We start from the raw sequence: 19,377 nt of genomic DNA on the forward strand, positions 1-19,377 counted from the left end.
TAAGTAAAATTGATTTTGTGAAATACATGAGTCCATTTACTTATCTCCTCGGCTGCTGTTTCTTGAATGATATTTTTTAGGATTCTCGTATGATATTTTTTTAGATTTTAACTTAACATTTAACTTAAATACATCTATAAATATATTTATACGTATAAATAAGATAAAAAAATTTAAGACTATGACAGGAGCAAGTGACTGCACCTTTGGTTGGGTACATCTGGTCTTGCATTATTATTTACTTCTTAATAACGTAGTAATTCGTAAGCGCGCTTCTTCTTATAACGAAGCATTATTGCACCGTCTTGTAAACTATTGTAACTGAAGATAAATATACATATAAAAATAGTTTAGTTTATGAGTAACTAAATAATGGAGCCCTGTGGTAGATTATTCCAGCTTAGTGAATTATTCCAATTCTTGCGCTAACCTCAAAACGAGGATGCGTTTTTAAATTATAGTCGTTAGAAATGTTCAAATGTTTATAGCAACGGTCCGGTGTCGTTAAAGCGAAACTTTTAAGAGCGAAAATTTTAAAAGCGAAAAAGTAAAAAGCGAATGGAATGGGTTAATCGAGAAAAATTTTTTGGTAACATTGGTAACGTTATTATTTTTATATAAATGGGTTAATTTTTATAGAAATGGGTTAAAGGAAAACGTAATTGACTATTTATATTAAAATTGCTAATTTTCAAAGGTCATATATTCTAGGACAAGAATAAGGAGACAGAAGAGTAGGTATTTTTATAGAGTTAGACTCTAAATCTCTTTCTCTAACTTAGAGAAATCGATTAAAAGCATCTCCAGGGGCTTATAATCGATTTCTCTACAAATATAAGTAATAGCATCATTTATTTTATTTGGCTATTTTTGTTTTATGATGTTGTTTTGATTTGGTTTGTTCCTTAAACCTAAAAATTTCAGCAATACTTTTGTTTCAAAATTTTTTTAGAATTCATTTTACAAGAAGTAGTGTTAGGTTATTTTACTTTTGACTAGTTTAAGGCTTGCAGCGTTTCTGGAAGTTTCTTCACTTGAACATTAGAATTTCATAGGTCCACCCCCTTTGAATGTCTTTTCTTGAAAATGTGCCATCTGCAGGCAGGGTTGCCACTCAACCTGGAAATAGCATGAATCCCAGGGAAAACCTGGAAAACTCAGGGAATTTTTTTTTTTTAAATCAGGGAAAGTTTTTTTCCCATTTCTGTAAAATAGTTATTTATCAAATTATTTACAATAGTTTAAACTAGTTAAAATTCCTAATGTATATTATTAGTAATTTTTTGTAAGATTGTACAATTTATTTTAAATTTGGTTTGGTTTAATCTCACAATGATGTTTGAGACTGTTGCCACACTTTTGAAAAATAAAAGAAAAAATATCATCTCAAAATAACTTCATAAAAACATTGAAATAAAAAATCTAGAAAGTGACATCCTTTTCTGATAACCCCCTTCCTTTTCCTTTGCGCGATGTCCTTTATGAATGGACCCTAAATAAAATAGTATAAAAATGTATTATATTCAATTTTATAATCATTTTATCTATAAATATATAATATGGTTGTAAGAAGAATGCATTTTTTTAGAGTTACAATAATAAATAAAATGGATCAAACATTTTTTTCAAATGATTGGCTTACTCACCCAGAGTATAAAGAATGGCTTGTAAAGACTAATGATAATAAATTTTCTAGATCTAGCGGTTGCTGCAAAACCCTTAACTTGTCAAATATGGGAGTTCAGGCAGTTAAGAATCATAATGCAGCTAAGAAGCACCAAATTATCGTTTCAGCAAATCCAGAAGTCACTTTTTCAAACCTGTTGTAAAAAATTCTACTATTACACCAACCTTGGCAGTAGGTCAAAGAACTTGATGTTGCTTCTAATGAAGAAACAAGATCTGAAATTAAATGGGCTCTTGCAACTGTTATGTATGGATTGTCTAACAATGCTTCTGCTAATATGAGTCAATTATTTACTAGTATGTTTCCAGATAGTAAAGTTGCAAAAGAACTAATATTAGAAAGAATAAAAAATGGGTGTATGATTAATTTTGGGTTAGCACCATGTTTTAAATCGTTACTTCTTAAAGCCATCAAAAGTTCACCATGTTATGTTGTCTCATTTGATGAAAGTTTAAACAAAGTTATACAAAATTGTCAAATGGATATTATTGTTAGATTTTGGAATACTCTAGAAAACCAGGTTAATGTGCGATTTGAATTCAGTTTTTCTTGGACACTCTTCTGCAGCGCATATACTAAAAGGTTTTAATAAAGAAATAGAATGTCTGGACATATCAAAAATAATCCAAGTATCTATGGATGGGCCTTATACAAATTGGAAGTTTTTTCAAGAACTTTCTATATACCAAAATGAGTGTGAGTTAAATGCTTTATTTGACATTGGGAGTTGTAGTTTGCATTCAATACACAGAGCATTTAAGGTCGGTTCTGAGTCATGGAATTTAAAAAATATTCTTAAGGGAGCATATCAAATATTGCATGATACTCCTGCTAGAAGAGATGACTATAGCAGTGTCACTGGGTCAAATCACTATCCATTAAGTTTCTGTTCAACTAGATGGGTTGAAGACCAAGTTGTTTCAGATCGTTTAACTGAAATATAGGACAACATTGTAAAATTAATTCGATTTTGGTAAAAATTATCAAAGTCCAAACAGCCTTCCTCAAAAAGTTTTTTAATGTTCAAAAAGGGTTTACTGACTTTTAACTGTTTCAAACTTACAATTTTTCAGTTATATTGCCAGCTTGTTCAAAACCTACTTGACGCTCTATCAGACCAATCAACCAATGATTCCATACATGTACAATGATCTTAGGGAATCGATAACATATACTTTAACTTTATTCATTAAACCATCAGTAATTCTAAGTTTCAAAAAAGGTAGTGATTTAAAAAAGTCAGATCTCTATAAAAAAGATTATTTGCTACACATGAAAGATGTTATTATAGGCTGCTGAAGTTTCAATAAAAGAACTTTTAGAAAAAGATAAAATCACTCTTTATGAAGTAAAACACTTTAGAAATGAATGTGTTTTATTTCTCACAAAAACCATGGAAAATCTGTTGAAACGCATTCCACTAGACTCTGCAATCATAGCAAATGCAAATTGTTTTGAACTAATCGAACTCAAAGCATCATCAATCGAGTTTAATCAAAATAAACTAAAAAGTTTGTTACATTATTTTGTTAGTTTAAAGATTATATCTGCAACACAAGTGATAAATTTATGCTTCAGTATTCTATACTTTTAATAAATGACATGAAAATAAATATAGAAAAATTTCTTAATTTTGATTAAAAAAACACTTGTTTAGATACTTGTTTAGATCTTTTTTCATGAACTGGATATAGCCAAACATAAGGAACTTTCTTCTATTATCAAAATAATTTTAACTGTAAGTCATGGTCAAGCTTTTGTAGAAAGGGGTTTCAACATAAACAAATCAAATCTAAACGAAAATATTCAGTCAGACTCGATAGTTTCGCATCGCATTATAAGAGTTCATATGAATTCTCAAAAAGTTCAAGCTGACACTATAAATATCACAAATGCATTAATGTTATCAGTCATGTTATCATTAATGTTAAGTCAGCCAGACAACAGTTCCAAATGAGTTTAGCAGAGAAAATTTAGGGAAAACTTTTAAAATTATAGTGGCAACCCTGTGCAGGGTTTTAAATCTAAAAGGTCAATTTCTGATCTGTACTTATTTAACAAGCTTTTAAAAAAATCAAAAACTATGAATCCATAAAGCTGTTCAAAAAAATCTATTTTTGACTAAAAAACATAAATAAGATTTTTTACATTTTAATAAAGTTTATCTATTGCATTCACTTTTAGTTGATCATTCACAATGGAGGCTTATTTTAAATAAATTGGGTCTGGATTTTACAATAACAGCAAAACTTGGATTTGCTCACTGAAAAAAAATATCCACATTTTTTGTAGGCCACCAATTAGGCATTTAAATTTTAAGGGTTGTTTATTGTAAACAATTTTTTTTTTTTTATGTTCTATTTATTTTTTGTATAAAGCTAATTTTAAAAAACACTAAATCAATATTTGTTCAAAAACTACCCTTAAAAAAAAACATAGAACTTCAAAAACATACATCTACAATATATTTGTAAAAAATCAGGAAAGAACAATATGTAACCAAACACAAATATATCAAATATATCACAAATATATCAAATAGCAAGAGAAAATATTAACTTTAGGACTAAAATAGTCAGTGCATACATTAGTTTAAAAATAATTTTACAAAAAGAACATTATTTCTTATAAGAGATCATAAGCATATAAGTGATCAACTTGATAAACATAAACTGATAAAAGTTTGCCTTAATTTACATAAATAGTAATATTTGTAGATATCATTATCTACTAGATAATAATTTATATTAAAAACAAACCTTTATATGTCTCTATTTTAAATATGTTGTGCTGATATTTGCACTGGCTTTTAGTTTATGACTCAAAATTTAAACATCAATTCTTGAGGTTTAAGTATCCTATCATTTCTAAAAGTATCAAGGGTAAACAGTCTAACTAACCATACCTAATCAAAATAAAAGCACATTATTAATTTGTATCTTTTTAATTTTATGAATAACTTTGATTTAAACAAAGAAACAATCTTTTGCTTGAAATGTAAAGTATAAATATCAAAAAAGAAATTAAAATGAAATAAAATCTATAAGAAATTATGCAAGTTTATTTTTTATCAGATAACTTGTAGTGCTAAAATAATTTTTATGGAAGATTTTATACCTTTTTGTCGCACTGTAACTATTACTCTCAGCTAGAATACCAAATAAATAAATAATTCTAAACTATAACTAAATAAAAAATATAAACTATTTAAAAAAAATAAAATCCAAACGCCAAATAATCTATAATATAACATTGAAATAATAATAAAATAACAAAAAATTATCTCAATAACAACATTGTTGTTGTTGTTGTTGAACTTATTACGATACTCGATTACCCGGTTTTCGCTATTAAACTTTTCGCTTTAACGTTCTTTTGCTCCAAAACTTATCGCTCTAACGTTCTTTAGCTTTTAAACTTTTCGCTCTGACGTCCAACTACCGTTCAAAAGAAATGTTCCGTTCGTTACCGTTCGTTAGAAATGTTAAAACAACTATTTTTGGAACATTTCTAACGGCTATAATTTTAAAACGCATCCTCGTTTTGTGTTTAGCGCAAGAAATTGGAATAATCGTAAGGAATAATCGTAATTGGAATAATAGAAAGCTGGAATAATCTACCACGAACAATCGATATCGTCCTAGAAATAAGTCGTTGATGCAAGAGATTTAAGCAGATTAAAGGATTAAAGAACAAAAGAGTTAAGTTTTACATTTTATTTTCTATATTCTTGTTGTTAAAATTAAAATACTTAGGAATTATTAAGTGAGGATTATTAGCTTGTCATTATATTGAACATTTATTAAGTTAACAACCATTAATACTCTATAATACAGAAATGTTGTATCTCGTTTACGTTTTATAATAAATCATTCAAAAATGTTTTTTATTTTATTTAATAAACCAAATCTATGTTAACAACCATTAAGATTCAAGTCAAAGTACTTAATATTTGTCACTTTTAATAAAAATTACCTAATTAGGAGGTATTTAGGATAGTTGCTGTTTTGCAAAATCTGTAAGTTTTATTTTTCACAAAATGTCATGTTTCCAAGCTAAACGTAGAATTAGAACCGTTAACATTAAACTTTTACACAAATTATTTGAAAAATCGTTAGAGATGATTGAACACACTGACGAAGAAAACCAGTTTCATAACTTATGTGATTTAAAAGAAACATTTAACAAAAAATATAGTAAAGTTGGATTACTAATTGAGGTCGAGAATGAGTTAGAGAATGAGTTAGCACCCTTAGCAACATCAAAAAGAAGACAGTAAAATTACCTGTCCTAAAATGGGACAATTTTGAACCTGAAAAATGGACGTCCTTTAAGGAAAACTTTGATTGTGTCATTAATGCAAACAATGATCTGTTGGGAATCCAGAAGACAATATATCTTAGGAATTTACTAAGAGGTCCAGCTTTATCATCAATACCAGATCTTAGTCTATGTAACAAAAACTACAATATATCCTTAGACATTCTTAATTACATATGACAATAAACAAGACATAATATCTTCCCACATGAGAAAACTTTTATCCTTAGAAAGAGTCCACAGTTTAAATAAAATAGACAGATTAAATGTTTATTAGATAATATTGAAATACAAGTAAGAAGCCTCGAAAACCTTAAAATTAGCAGTGAAATGAATGGACCACTTCTTATACTGATTATATTACAGAAAATACCAGACGAACTTAACTTAATTATAAACAGACAACTTGGTAACAACAGTGCATGGGATGTTATAACAGTCATTAATATTTTAAAAACAGAACTACGTGCCAGAGAACAAGTGTCTTTAAATTTAAATAACAATGGGGATATAAACTATACAGCTGAGACATTTTTTCAAAGACAACTTAATTAGAAAAAATATTTCTAATTAAGTTGTCGCCTCATACGTTAATTACAAACTAGATAATTACAAATGATTATATTGTTTTGTTAACGAAAGTAGTTTTTTTTTCTCTTCCTCTATTATATGAAAATAATATCCATTCTCTATAATACAAAAATGTTGTATCTTGTTTACGTTTTATAACAAATTGTTAAAAAATGTTTGTTATTTTATTTAATAAACCAAATCTATTGTTGTTATAATTGAATACCATTTTAATGCTACTTTTGTCAATTTTATATTCAATTGAAAGAAATAAATGTTTTTGGACCTTGAACTGATCAAGTCAGAAAGTTACATATGAGTAGTAAAACATGTAAAGCTAGGAAAATATGGAGATTCAATGGAAATTTTTTTTTATTTTTGGTAGCTTTTTGATTACGTATTTGATTTTAATACCAGACTTATCATTTAAAACAAGTTACAAAATACCACGTTATTACCATTTCTTTAACCGAGATTTAAATACTACATTCAACACATATGAAAAACCAGGTATATAGAATTAATTTTTATGTTGAATTCATTTTAACTTTGTTTTCTATATTTGAGGTAAAAATAATAATACACATTAAAAAAGTATGTTCTATATAAGAGACTCAAACTTGTCAATTTTCCAGCATTTTAGCAAAATGAAAGAGTGAGTTCATTTGCTTTTTTTTTATTTAGTTAATGATTTTTCTCATTTTTTTACATTTCTCCGTTAAACCCTGTGATAATCTATCAGCTTGGTAATAGTAAAACGGCAGTCTTTATCACCAGCCATAAAATAAACTCGTATTCTTATGTCTCTGTTTGGTTAACAGCAGGAGAAAATTTAGTTATCGGAAAGCTGTTAACGCCAAAATCTAACCCCGCTATACCGCTCACTTATAGTTTATAAATTTATGTTTATTATTTATACACTTAGATTTTAAATAAATATTATAAAATAAAATATTTTATATTAACATTTTTTTTTGATAAATGGTGGTTGCATTATAATCAAATGCAAAACAAGTTATTTCCATTTGATTATAATGCAAGCACTGTTACGAGTATATATGTATGTTAAATACATGTATTTATACAATAAGGTGTTGACTTTTTTGTATCTCCAGTTTCTAATACAAAAAAACAGATAAATTTTGGTTTGAAAGTAACTAAAAAGTTATTAGTTTTATTTAATTTTTGGAAAAAGGTAACCCGTGGTGACCCTTAATTGACACACTGGCTCCCATATATCAGTGAATTTTTTTTTTCTTAAAAGGTATATCAACCTGGGTCTCAAAAGAACCAAAATTTCATAGAGATTTTAAAAATAATAATTGTTGCAAATAAAAATTAATTGCTTAAACTTTATATATGAAAAACAACGACTTTTATCTAAAAATTGAAAAGATCATTTTTTATGACATTTTGTTTGCAATATTTTTTATTTTTTTATGTTTCAATAGAAAAGATAATGAATTTTAAAATCACTATAAAATTATGGGTCTTTTGAGACCCAGATTGATTTACTTTTAAATGAGAAAATTTCACTAATATATGGGAGCCAGTGTGTAATCAAGGGTCATGGTGGGTGACCTTTTTCAAAAGTTGAATAAAACCAATGACTTTTCACTTACTTACAAATTAAAATTCATCTGTTTTTTATATTGGAAACTGGAGTTACCAAAAATCTACCAAAAAGTCAACACCCTATTGTACAACATTTATGTGTTTATTTATATATAAAAGCAAATATACTGTACTTTAATTCATAAATAGACAAGTATATATATATATATATATATATATATATATATATATATATATATATATAATATATATATATATATATATATATGAGCTGCGGCAACAGGTTGGCTAGGGGCCATGCTCCCCAACCTCCCCTAGAATTTTTTTAAAGGTTTTCTTTTAAATACGGTATAATTTGAAATGAAAATAAGTTCCTTTATTTTAATTATACGCTGCTGATTTTTTTAGGAACTATTAGGCAATAATATATGTTAAAAGTATATTGTTTTAATAGCGGACTTTGCATTTTTCATGGATTTTAAATTTACCCAAATATGCATTTTTTTAAGTATTTTTATCTAGTTAAATATATTGAATATTTTATAAAAATCAAATCAAGATAAATATTTCAATTATTTTTAATAACTTAGGTAGCAAGTACGATTTTATAAAGAAAAAAAAATGTTTTTGAACATGTATTTATAAAAATGAAATAAAAATAAAGACAATTATTTTTGATGACATAAAATAGGTATATTTTAAAAGCTTTAAAGTTGGTTTGAATAATTATATATGCAGCTGATTTTTTTTAAAGTAATATTTTTTTTTTTTTTTTTTTTTTAATTATTCACCTCCCCAAGGCCCGAGAGGCCACTACAGTCGAGGAGGCTACTCATTTTTTTTATTTTTTTTTATTTTTTAGTTGTTATTCGTGGTGAAACCCTCTCTCAACTCTTTAACTCCGAAACACGAACCTTGCTGAGCTAGGCCGCTGCGCGGAGAAACTAAGTTGAGCGCGGTACTTCCAGGGACGTGGTGGGAGTCGAACTCCGAACCTCTCGCTTACAAAGCGAGCGCTCTTACCACTACACCACTACCGCATATATGTATATTGAGGTTTAGTAAAGTCCATGCAGGCGGATTTTAGTTGAGGAAGATGTTGAAATTGAGGAAAAAACATATTTTATGCTAATTTCAAATATAAATAATTTATGCAAATATACAATAATAAAATATTATTATTATTTCAAATTAAACTCTATACTACAACATTTGTTTAAAAAAACAATCTATACATATATGCATATAGTTATAAATTTAAAATGTTATTTTTTTAAAAGAAATTGTTCATCAATTTTTAATCACTTTTTGATACTGTTATTGACTTTCCTTTCAAGAGAAAATATGAAAACTATATATTTTCAAATAGCTTGAATAATGAAGTATTTAAAAATAAAAATATTGAAAAAATTTACAGATTTTTTTTCAATTTTGGATGAGAATCAAGTTTTTCAGACAACTGTAGTGTGCATAGAAAAGTTCCAATCTGTAGCACCTGCAGCTTAGAAGTCTGACTCCACTAACAGTTGGAGCGCAAAAATGAATACATAAGTTATAAAAAAATTCTTATACGCAGTCTCCTAAAGTTTTTATAATTTAAATCGTTTTATCTTAAAACTCAAAAATGTGAACATAAAACAAGACAATTCTAATGTTGTGAAAATCTCGAGGAAATAGTGGAAGTTATCTTAAACATAATACACGATGAAAGCGCAATTAGTTAAACCCAAAAAAAACGCAAAGCAATTGTATAATCGGCAAAAAATTGCGGAAAATGTTAGATTTTTTGCAAAAAATTGCAGAAAATAATAGATTTTTTCTTCATATGGAAAGATTTTGTTTTAAAGCCAAAATAAGCTTCTTGAAAAATCATCGTGGAAAATTAGGTGAAGTGTACAGTTGTGATGAGAAAGGGAAAAAATCATATTATAAAGTTTTGGATTTTAGAACGCTGCTAACAAACCATTCTGAAAAAATTTCAAGAAAAAAAATTCAAGTATGGCAATCTATATCAGTAGTATTTCAAAGTTTTTATTGATATAGATTGCCACACTTAAATGCTTACTTAAAGAATATAAAATTTTTTCAACGGTTTGTTGCATAATTATATTTTTGTTTTGATTGAGTATATTTATTACAGGTATATAAGTATGCCACAAAGTATATCTATTTTGAATAAATGAGTGCAAAAAAAAATTGAACACAATGTACAAACACAAATATAAAAGTTTAAAGAAAGAAAACAATCTGCAGTAGTATTCACATCTCTCTGTTAAACTAACAGGAAACTTAAGTGTCTGTTAAGAAAAAAAACTCTAAATGGCCAGTTTTAAAACGGAGGAAAGTAAATAGTATTTTAATCTTGTTGTTTGGGCTACCTGTATTAACCGCTCTGATAATTTTCTCAGTTAAAATTCCTCTATTAGCCAGCTCCATTAAATAGTTTTCGTGATGTTTTCCTCATCGCATCTAAAGGTTGTGATGCCAACACATGATTTTGTTTTATTGGTAAATTGCAGCCAGTGATTTTTAAAATAAAAACAGGCTACAGTACAACTAAATCAAAGCGTTCGTATCTACTTAACACTTAGCGTCATTTTTTTAAATTTAATATTTATGTCTCTTCACACTTATGGACAACAAGTTTTCTCATACCTCTTTCTTTTTTTTTTTTACATTAACAGGTGTACTGTTCTCTAAGGCGGTTTAAATAAAATCAAGCGTTTCAAGTAGATTCGTTATATATATATATATATATATATATATATATATATATATATATATATATATATATATATATATATATATATATATATTAAAATTGTTTTATTTTTAAAAATCAAAACTTTTGATTTTTGATTATTCTACTTCTTTAATCCATATTTACATATTTAAAAATTTATTTTTATTAATATGAATATGTATTTTTATTTATATTCTGAGCAAAATATCTATAGCAGAATTTCAGTAAACCGATATAGGCATTTTAAGCGGACCATTGTAGTTTTGTTCATCAGTTTCTTAGTGGACCAGTAGTAACAGCCGAAATAAGTGGCTAGCCGATGAATAGGCACTATAAACATGTCAGAAAGATATTGGTTTGGTATTTATAGCGGCTGCCACTAATGATCCACTATGTAAAAGATAAGTAAAACTCCAATGAACCGCTAAATAATGTCTTTAAATTAAAATCAAATTAAAAATATCTGTTTTTAGTTGGTTCCGTAATAGTATTTAAAATACTTGCTTGAAATGTGTTGATTATTTACAATCAGTAAAAATGTTTGGAAACAGTGTTTAAATTATGTGGGATACCAGACTTACCATGACCTGTATTATACTGGTTGTAGTATCAAATTTTTACACATTTTTTATATGGTTTATTGTTAATGTGTGTTAAATGTGCGTGCTTAACTAATTAACTAATAACAAGTATCTCTCATTACATAAGATGTTTTGAAAAATTTAAGGCTTTTTCGAAAATGCAACAAGCGGTTGCTTATTTTTAATAATTTAGCTTAACAGACACTAAGGCACGTTCACCTAAAATATTTTAACATTACAAAATAAAAAGTTTTAAAAGTATAAATGACAGCTCCAGAGAACACTTCTGAAAGACTATAACAGGTATGTTGTCCGGACCATGAGCTGTAGAAGAGTCAAAGCAGGAAATCACTTTATAATCAGAAGCTGAATGGATCAACCTATTGACCTATTAAAGTATATTGTCAAGATTGAGGTATATTGTCAACCTATTAAGGTATATTGTCAACCTATTAAGATATATTGTCAAGAGATAAGCTGTAGAAGAGTCAAAGCAGGAAATCACTTTATAATCAGAAGCTGAAGTGATACGAATATCAAACCTGTTTGTTAGCTATATGAGGTAGAATGTCAAGAGATTGATGAAAAGTTGTTAACAAACAATTCAGCTTTATCTTTAGGTTAGATAACAAAACCTCAACCACGCAAGAGAGGAGGAATAACAGATTTGGCCTTGTTATAGACACTGTTAAAGATTCTTCAGAAGTGGAGTTTAATTGTTGAGATGAACACTAGAATTTGTGACCTTAGAATAGGAAGCTTTGGCATTAAACAAAACCTTTTTACAAAGTTTCAAGCAATAGTAAACAGTTGTGTGTTTTTTTAAGAATTGTTTTAGTGAAAGATATGGAAGTAATGGTTACGCTTAGAAGTTGCAGCAGTTGGTACGTTGATAGAGAAACTCTGATGATGAAGAAGAATGAGATAATAATTTCAGAGAGATCAAACCGTGATCAGAAGCACTTAAGGGTAAATGTGGTTACGGTTAACAATAGTAAAATGTTATAATTTTGACAACATAATAGATTTCACATAATTTGTAAAATAGTGCTTAATAAAAATGTTTAATAATTATCTAGAGCACTGATAAATTCTTTTCAAATTAAAATAAATTCAAGTTTAAATTAACTAGAAAAAAAAGTGATATGTAGATAAAAAGTCTTAAAATTGAGTTTCAAATTAAACTCTGGTAAATCATATCATTCATAGTATCAAAGGAACGGTAAGTTAGAATGCTATATAAAATATGCGTAATATAACAAAATCGCTTTTCTAATAATTGCTTTGAATTTTATATTTTAAATTCCTAATTTAATTAAACTTCAGAGGTATAAAAACAATCCTATATTTTTATCAGTGGTTTAAATTTGCTTTTATATCAAAGAGTTTTCTCCAGCAAAATAAAATTATTATTTGTAATTAGTGGTAATTAATTCCATTGATTTACTTGTGACTAACTGTCATTCTTATTGCATAATTGTAATCAATTGAAACAACTTGTGTTTCTATTTGCTTCAATCTATTTAATATCCTTTTTTACGTCCGATTGGATGGACACAAAAATATCAAAATAGTTTTTTGCTTAATGCTTTTAATAAACATTTGAACTTCAAAAAGATATTCTCTTATAACACTAACAAAAGCAACATATGCATTAATTATTTGCTATATTATAATTAATTCTTTGCTATATTATAATTAATTATTTGCTATATTATAATTAATTATTTGCTATATTATAATTAATTCTTTGCTATATTATAATTAATTCTTTGCTATATTATAATTAATTCTTTGCTATATTATAATTAATTCTTTGCTATATTATAATTAATTCTTTGCTATATTATAATTAATTCTTTGCTATATTATAATTAATTCTTTGCTATATTATAATTAATTCTTTGCTATATTATAATTAATTCTTTGCTATATTATAATTAATTCTTTGCTATATTATAATTAATTCTTTGCTATATTATAATTAATTCTTTGCTATATTATAATTAATTCTTTGCTATATTATAATTAATTCTTTGCTATATTATAATTAATTCTTTGCTATATTATAATTAATTCTTTGCTATATTATAATTAATTATTTGCTATATTATAATTAATTCTTTGCTATATTATAATTAATTCTTTGCTATATTATAATTAATTCTTTGCTATATTATAATTAATTCTTTGCTATATTATAATTAATTCTTTGCTATATGATAATTAATTCTTTGCTATATTATAATTAATTCTTTGCTATATTATAATTAATTCTTTGCTATATTATAATTAATTCTTTGTTTATTATAATTAAAAGTAGAATAAGCAGTACCTAAAAATAAACATTTTATATAAGTCTTATAATTTTTCATTTCCTTATTTATAAAAGAACTTTTGTAATAAGGTTTAGAATTATATGAACATCGGCTTTATATACTTATACTAAGTCTTATTTCATAATATATAAGTTTTATGATATAAAAATAATTGACTTTTTATACAACTTGAAAACATATAACATGTTAACACACTATTTAATTTCAATTATTTATATTGACATATTTTTACTTCTTTTTCTTGTGATACTATCTGTAATAAGAATAAAATCACGTCTTCTTGAGATACAAACTGTAACAAATAAACTATAACAATTTCTTTTCTCATTTTCCTGTCTTGACTTTTTTTTAATAAATTTTCATTTAAAATTGATTATTTATTTAAATTAAAAATATATATATAATAATAATAAAAATATATGATAATAAAAAAATATATATATAGTTTATAAATGTAAACGTAAAACATAATATACACATTATCTTTTACGTTTGTCTAAACTATTAAAATACAACTTTCTTGTTATCAAGTCTTGCTATGAGGCGGTTATATGTTAATGCTTTTTGTCAAAAGTTAATAAACGTATGCGTTTTATACAATTTAAAACTAATGAGAAAATATTTAGTTGAACAATTACATCATGTTAAGCTTTGTAAATTCTTTTCTGTTTAAGCTGTAGTTGTCAAACTTGATAACTTCAAAATATACTAAAGAAATTGTCCATAAATAATGTAATGCTAAATTTTACTATTGAACAACACAAATTATTGAGCAATAACAAAGAAACTCCGAATTTTTCTCTTGCAGACTCTTAAGTTTTATAAAAAATCAAAATAACTTATTAAGTTTAATGATAATCACCGTGTAAAAGAGGCAAAGATCTTCTTCATTTTTTAAAAATAAATTTGGCGTTGCCTATATTATGAACAATCCCGAATGCTATTATGGATACTTAAGGTACGCGTGCATAAGAATATGTCAGTATAGGAAAAACTATATTACGCCAATATTTTAAGTGACTATTTTTTGCTAATATAAGCAAATATTTGCCAGAACTTATTACATGTTAAATGCCAAAAAAATGTAAAATACCTAAAAAATGCCATTCTGCCCCGGAAAATGCCAACAAAAATGCCAATTTATGAAAGCTATATTTTCATGTTTTATTTCAAATTTTATGGAATCATGTGAGATTTAACAACATTTTGACAACTTTTAAACTACTAAGTTTTAAAAACATGTTATAACATTAGGTAAAAACATGTTATAACATTGCGATGACAGGCAGATGATGGAGCCTTCTTTTTTTCACAAAACTTTTGAAACAAAATGGAAAAATATATTAGAATTGTATAGAGATTTTGCGGAAAAAATGTTTCCTCCAATACCTCAATTTTCCGACTGAAGGTATAAAAAAGACTTTTATTATATATTTTTATATATTATTATATTTTTTTATATTTTTGTATATTTTGTTGTATATTAGAGCTGGGTGTAGCTGCCAATTATTTGAAAGCACTACCACTACCTTTTGCATTTTTAGGAACAAAAACCTGTACTGCTTTTCCAATTTTTTATCAAAATTTATAATTAGTAGCACAACTAGTCCGCTACCAAATAAAAATTATTTAAGAAAAATAGCATAGGAAAAAGCGTACTGTCCTCCTCTCCCACTTTGAATTTTTGATATCCATATGTGATAATATAAATTTTTTTTAAATTGTTTTTCACTTATATTTTATTAAAAGTATTAAGTTCAATATCAATTGATGTATCAATAGGTATTTTATCGCATCATAGACGAAGTTTAAACTGGTTGTCCCAGGTGTTGCCAACCTCAGAGCTGCCTTGATGGTATTTGCCATTACAGTCCTCCTATTTTAAGCATTAGACATTCCATATTTCATAAGTTTTTGCCCCTTTCAGAACAATGTTTTCGGATTTAAATTGAAACGTGGCACTATCTAGGTATCCTTAAAGTCAAGCAAGTTTATTGTCTGAGCTGCACAACCCATAGTACTTTGGTAGAACGATATCACCATTGCAACTTTCTATAATTACTTCCAACAAGAAAAGCATTAAGTTGACCAGTTTAGGATCCACCTTCTCTCTCTGTTTTTCTTACTCGACTAAATTAAACTCATTAAAGGCACTTACATAGTTAAAACCATGTCTTTAGTTGTTGCATCAACCTGATTAATAAAAAGACCTTGTAAAAAAGCCGAAGTTCGGTTGACTTCTACACTTTTCAATATGCAAAATTTTATTGGAACAAGAAACAGTTATCTATTGACAGTTTTTAAAATAAATTGATTCCAAACGCTTTCCCATTAATACTAATCTCCTAATACAGGTTAAACATGACTTCTGTAAAGACCTTTCCATATTGGCCTTTTTTTAATATCTTGACACCTGACTCTGTGAAATTGTTTTTAGAAAAAAAACTTCTACTAAAAGAACCTTTACGTTGAACAAAAATATTTTGAAAAAGTGAAAGTAAAATGTAAAAAGATTAAGCAATATTTTACATGAAGAACATTCAAATGTAAAGAATATTGAATTCATTGAGCTGTTTATAATAGGTCACTATAACAAAATTGCAGTTGTTGTGCAATTATATTTTTAAAAGTTGTTGTTCAAGTTTAGATAAAGATTACTCCATTTTGACGATTGAAAAGTCCAGATTAACTCATGTATGCATAAAATAAATAGTACATAGAGTTAGTTGTAGACATTTTGTATAATGCATTAATGCTGTTTCTTAAAAGTTTTTAAATCAAAATGCACACATCTGAGATTATTGTGATAACGCAGAATAACTTTGATATTTGAAAGATTCATCTTTCTTTTACTTCATTTTCAGTAAATGAAAAAGTCTTGCATAAAAGTCTGGTATTCTGATATTATAAATCTCATGACAAGATTTTTCGATGACAGTTTTTCCAGCTGACACCTTATGTCAGCTGGAAAAACTTTATATTTGTTTTAACATTACATACTTTGAAGATTACATAACTTAGATATTTGCATGCACTTTTGTTCACATTTACTTATTAAAAAAAGTTCAGCGACTCTTTCTCGGGTGTAATGGCTGCCGTGAGTTTCGTGTTACTCACACTCACAAATGATCATTATTAAGTTCAGCAATATTTTTTCAACAAATCTCAAGTTAGACAAAATGATCCAATTGCTGATTAAGTTAACTAAATATTACTTAAGTTTTCTAAATCACAGAAAGTGTTTTTTTAAAGTGTTTTTCTAAATCACAGAAAGTGTAATTTTTCTAACAACAAAGAAGTAAAAAACTAAAGTTTTAATTAAACTTTCCAATGTAATTACAATTGCATTAAAAGTTATTATTGGATGTGTGCAAATACACTTGGAATCTTTTTTTAAACTTTTCTCTGGTTACTTTTATGTTTCATCGCAAAATTAAATATTATGCACATATATTACACGCCTGTGTAATATATATATATATATATATATATATATATATATATATATATATATATATATATGTATATATATATATATATATATATATATATATATATTGACATATTTTAAAAATTATATTTGGGGATGGTCCATAATTTACTGAACGCTAAGTTTATTTTAAATGCAAAAGTAGGAGATCTTAAGCTCTTTTACGCGGCAATTTTCATTTAAATTTAGCTTGAACAAATGCACAGGGGGTCTTCATCTTGCTCTACTCTTTTCTAGTAAATACTGTTAATATATTTTATGTTTTTGAATGTTTAGTTTTTTTTAATTTTGTTTGTTTAAGTTTTTTTGTTTTGTTTTAAAGGTTTATCAATTCAAAGCCGAAAACTTCTTATACTGACATACACAACTTTTTTTGGCGATCCGTTTCCTATCTACCCTTCATCTGAATGCGGTTTCAACACTTCTAGCTTCCAAGTAACAAATAATAAGGAACAATTTAAGAGTAGTGATGTGGTAATGTTTCACTCGCGCAACTTGCCATCCATGCAAGAGTTGAAATACCTCAATAACTTAAGAGGAAAAGACCAGCTATGGATTTATTTTACATTGGAGTCTATATACAATAATCCAGATGTTAATGATATAGACAAGTATTTTAATGCTTCCGCAACATATGGAGTCGATACGGATATACCGTTTCCTTACAGATATCATAAAAAACGCTTACAAATTGATGAAAGCTATAGCAAGGATCGTTTTTTAAACAAAACAAGAATGGTTGCTTGGACTGTGAGTAATTGTAACGGTGATGCTAGAAACAAACTTGCATTAAAGTTAATATCGTATGGTGTTGATATAGAGGTTACAGGAGGGTGCGCAGCAAGATTTCCAAAACGTTTTTCATCAAAATGTCGAGGAAGACCTTGTTATGAAGACCTACGCGATTTTAAGTTTTATTTTTCTGCAGAGAATTCATTATGCGATGGTTATATCACAGAAAAGTACTGGAGTTCTGGACTTAATTTTGACGTAATACCTATAGTTCTAGGAGGGTCCAACTATTCTGATCCAAGATTAGCAATTCCAGGTTCTTTTATTGATGCTATGAGTTTTGATTCTCCTAAAACCTTGGCTGATTTCATATTAGATGTTAGTTCAAATTCTACAAAATACAACTCATTTTTTGAGTGGAAAAAACATTGGCAGTTAGATAGCTCCAGTTTTTTTTGCATGCTTTGTGATAAATTAAGAAATGGTATTAATTTTCGAACAAATCCTCTATTAAAGACAATGAATAGAGAAAAATGCACTCGACCGCAAGAAAAGTTTAACATTTGGATCAATCAAAACTAATAAAAATTTGTTAGTTATGATTAAACAAATCTTGATTTTATAATTTTTTTAAACATGAGAAGTTACAGTGAGCTATTAAAAAGGTTCAATTAAGAATATTGAGGTTTCATTTTTGAGTACTTTCATGTTTGAAAAATATGAAAGAAAAAAAAATGCTTTGAAAGTCCTAATCAAACTTTTCCATATTTAAACAAACGTAGGGAAGTTTTTTTCATAATTTTACTGAATAGCGCTCTTGAGGAATTTTCTTGAAATTGCAACTTAACGTTTTTTGCGTGAAAACAACTTTATAGCGACAAACAAGTTAAAGCATGCATATTAACAAATAAACGTATTTTTTTATTAATTATAAATATTAATTTAATTTAAGTACTAATAAATTTTTTAAATTAAACTTTTCTGTTTGAAATATTTTAAACGAAGAAATGTTTGTTAGGATAGAGTTGTAAAGAAAAAAGTGCCTAAATTCTTTGATCTTTACAGCCGCTAAAGATACACAAAAATGTACAATAATTAAATATATTTAATTGATATAGTAATAAAACTACGTCTCTATCCTCTTAAGACCGTAAAAAAAAACTATATACAAATATTCATTATTAATCAAGCTATAACATTAGATTTTCCAATGGTGAAGCTAAAATAAGACAACATCAGGTTTTAGCTTCACCATTGGTACCTTCAACCTGGCACAGCCGCATAAATGACGTTTTTTTTTTTTTTTTTTTTTGTCTTAAATACATCTAGTCTACCGCAGG

At 26.8% G+C, this 19,377-nt stretch overlaps 1 protein-coding gene and 1 long non-coding RNA gene across 2 annotated transcripts; one reads left to right on the forward strand and one right to left on the reverse strand.

Moving 5' to 3' along the window:
- Nucleotides 1-1,381: 1,381 nt before the first annotated feature.
- LOC136085016 (uncharacterized) lies at nt 1,382-5,041 on the reverse strand. Its single transcript, XR_010641006.1, has 3 exons — nt 4,805-5,041; nt 4,447-4,592; nt 1,382-1,492 (listed from the first exon to the last, which is right to left on the reverse strand). It is a non-coding gene; the product is annotated as an uncharacterized LOC136085016 (long non-coding RNA).
- Nucleotides 5,042-6,807: 1,766 nt separating this feature from the next.
- On the forward strand, nt 6,808-18,715 carry LOC136084564 (3-galactosyl-N-acetylglucosaminide 4-alpha-L-fucosyltransferase FUT3-like). Its single transcript, XM_065804732.1, has 2 exons — nt 6,808-7,087; nt 17,628-18,715. The coding sequence occupies exons 1-2, from the start codon at nt 6,925-6,927 to the stop codon at nt 18,617-18,619; spliced, it is 1,155 nt and encodes a 384-aa protein (XP_065660804.1). The 5' UTR covers nt 6,808-6,924; the 3' UTR covers nt 18,620-18,715.
- The last annotated feature ends 662 nt before the right edge of the window (nt 18,716-19,377 follow it).

This window comes from Hydra vulgaris, chromosome 09 (genome assembly GCF_038396675.1).
Source record: "Hydra vulgaris chromosome 09, alternate assembly HydraT2T_AEP".
Classification (NCBI taxonomy): domain Eukaryota; kingdom Metazoa; phylum Cnidaria; class Hydrozoa; order Anthoathecata; family Hydridae; genus Hydra; species Hydra vulgaris.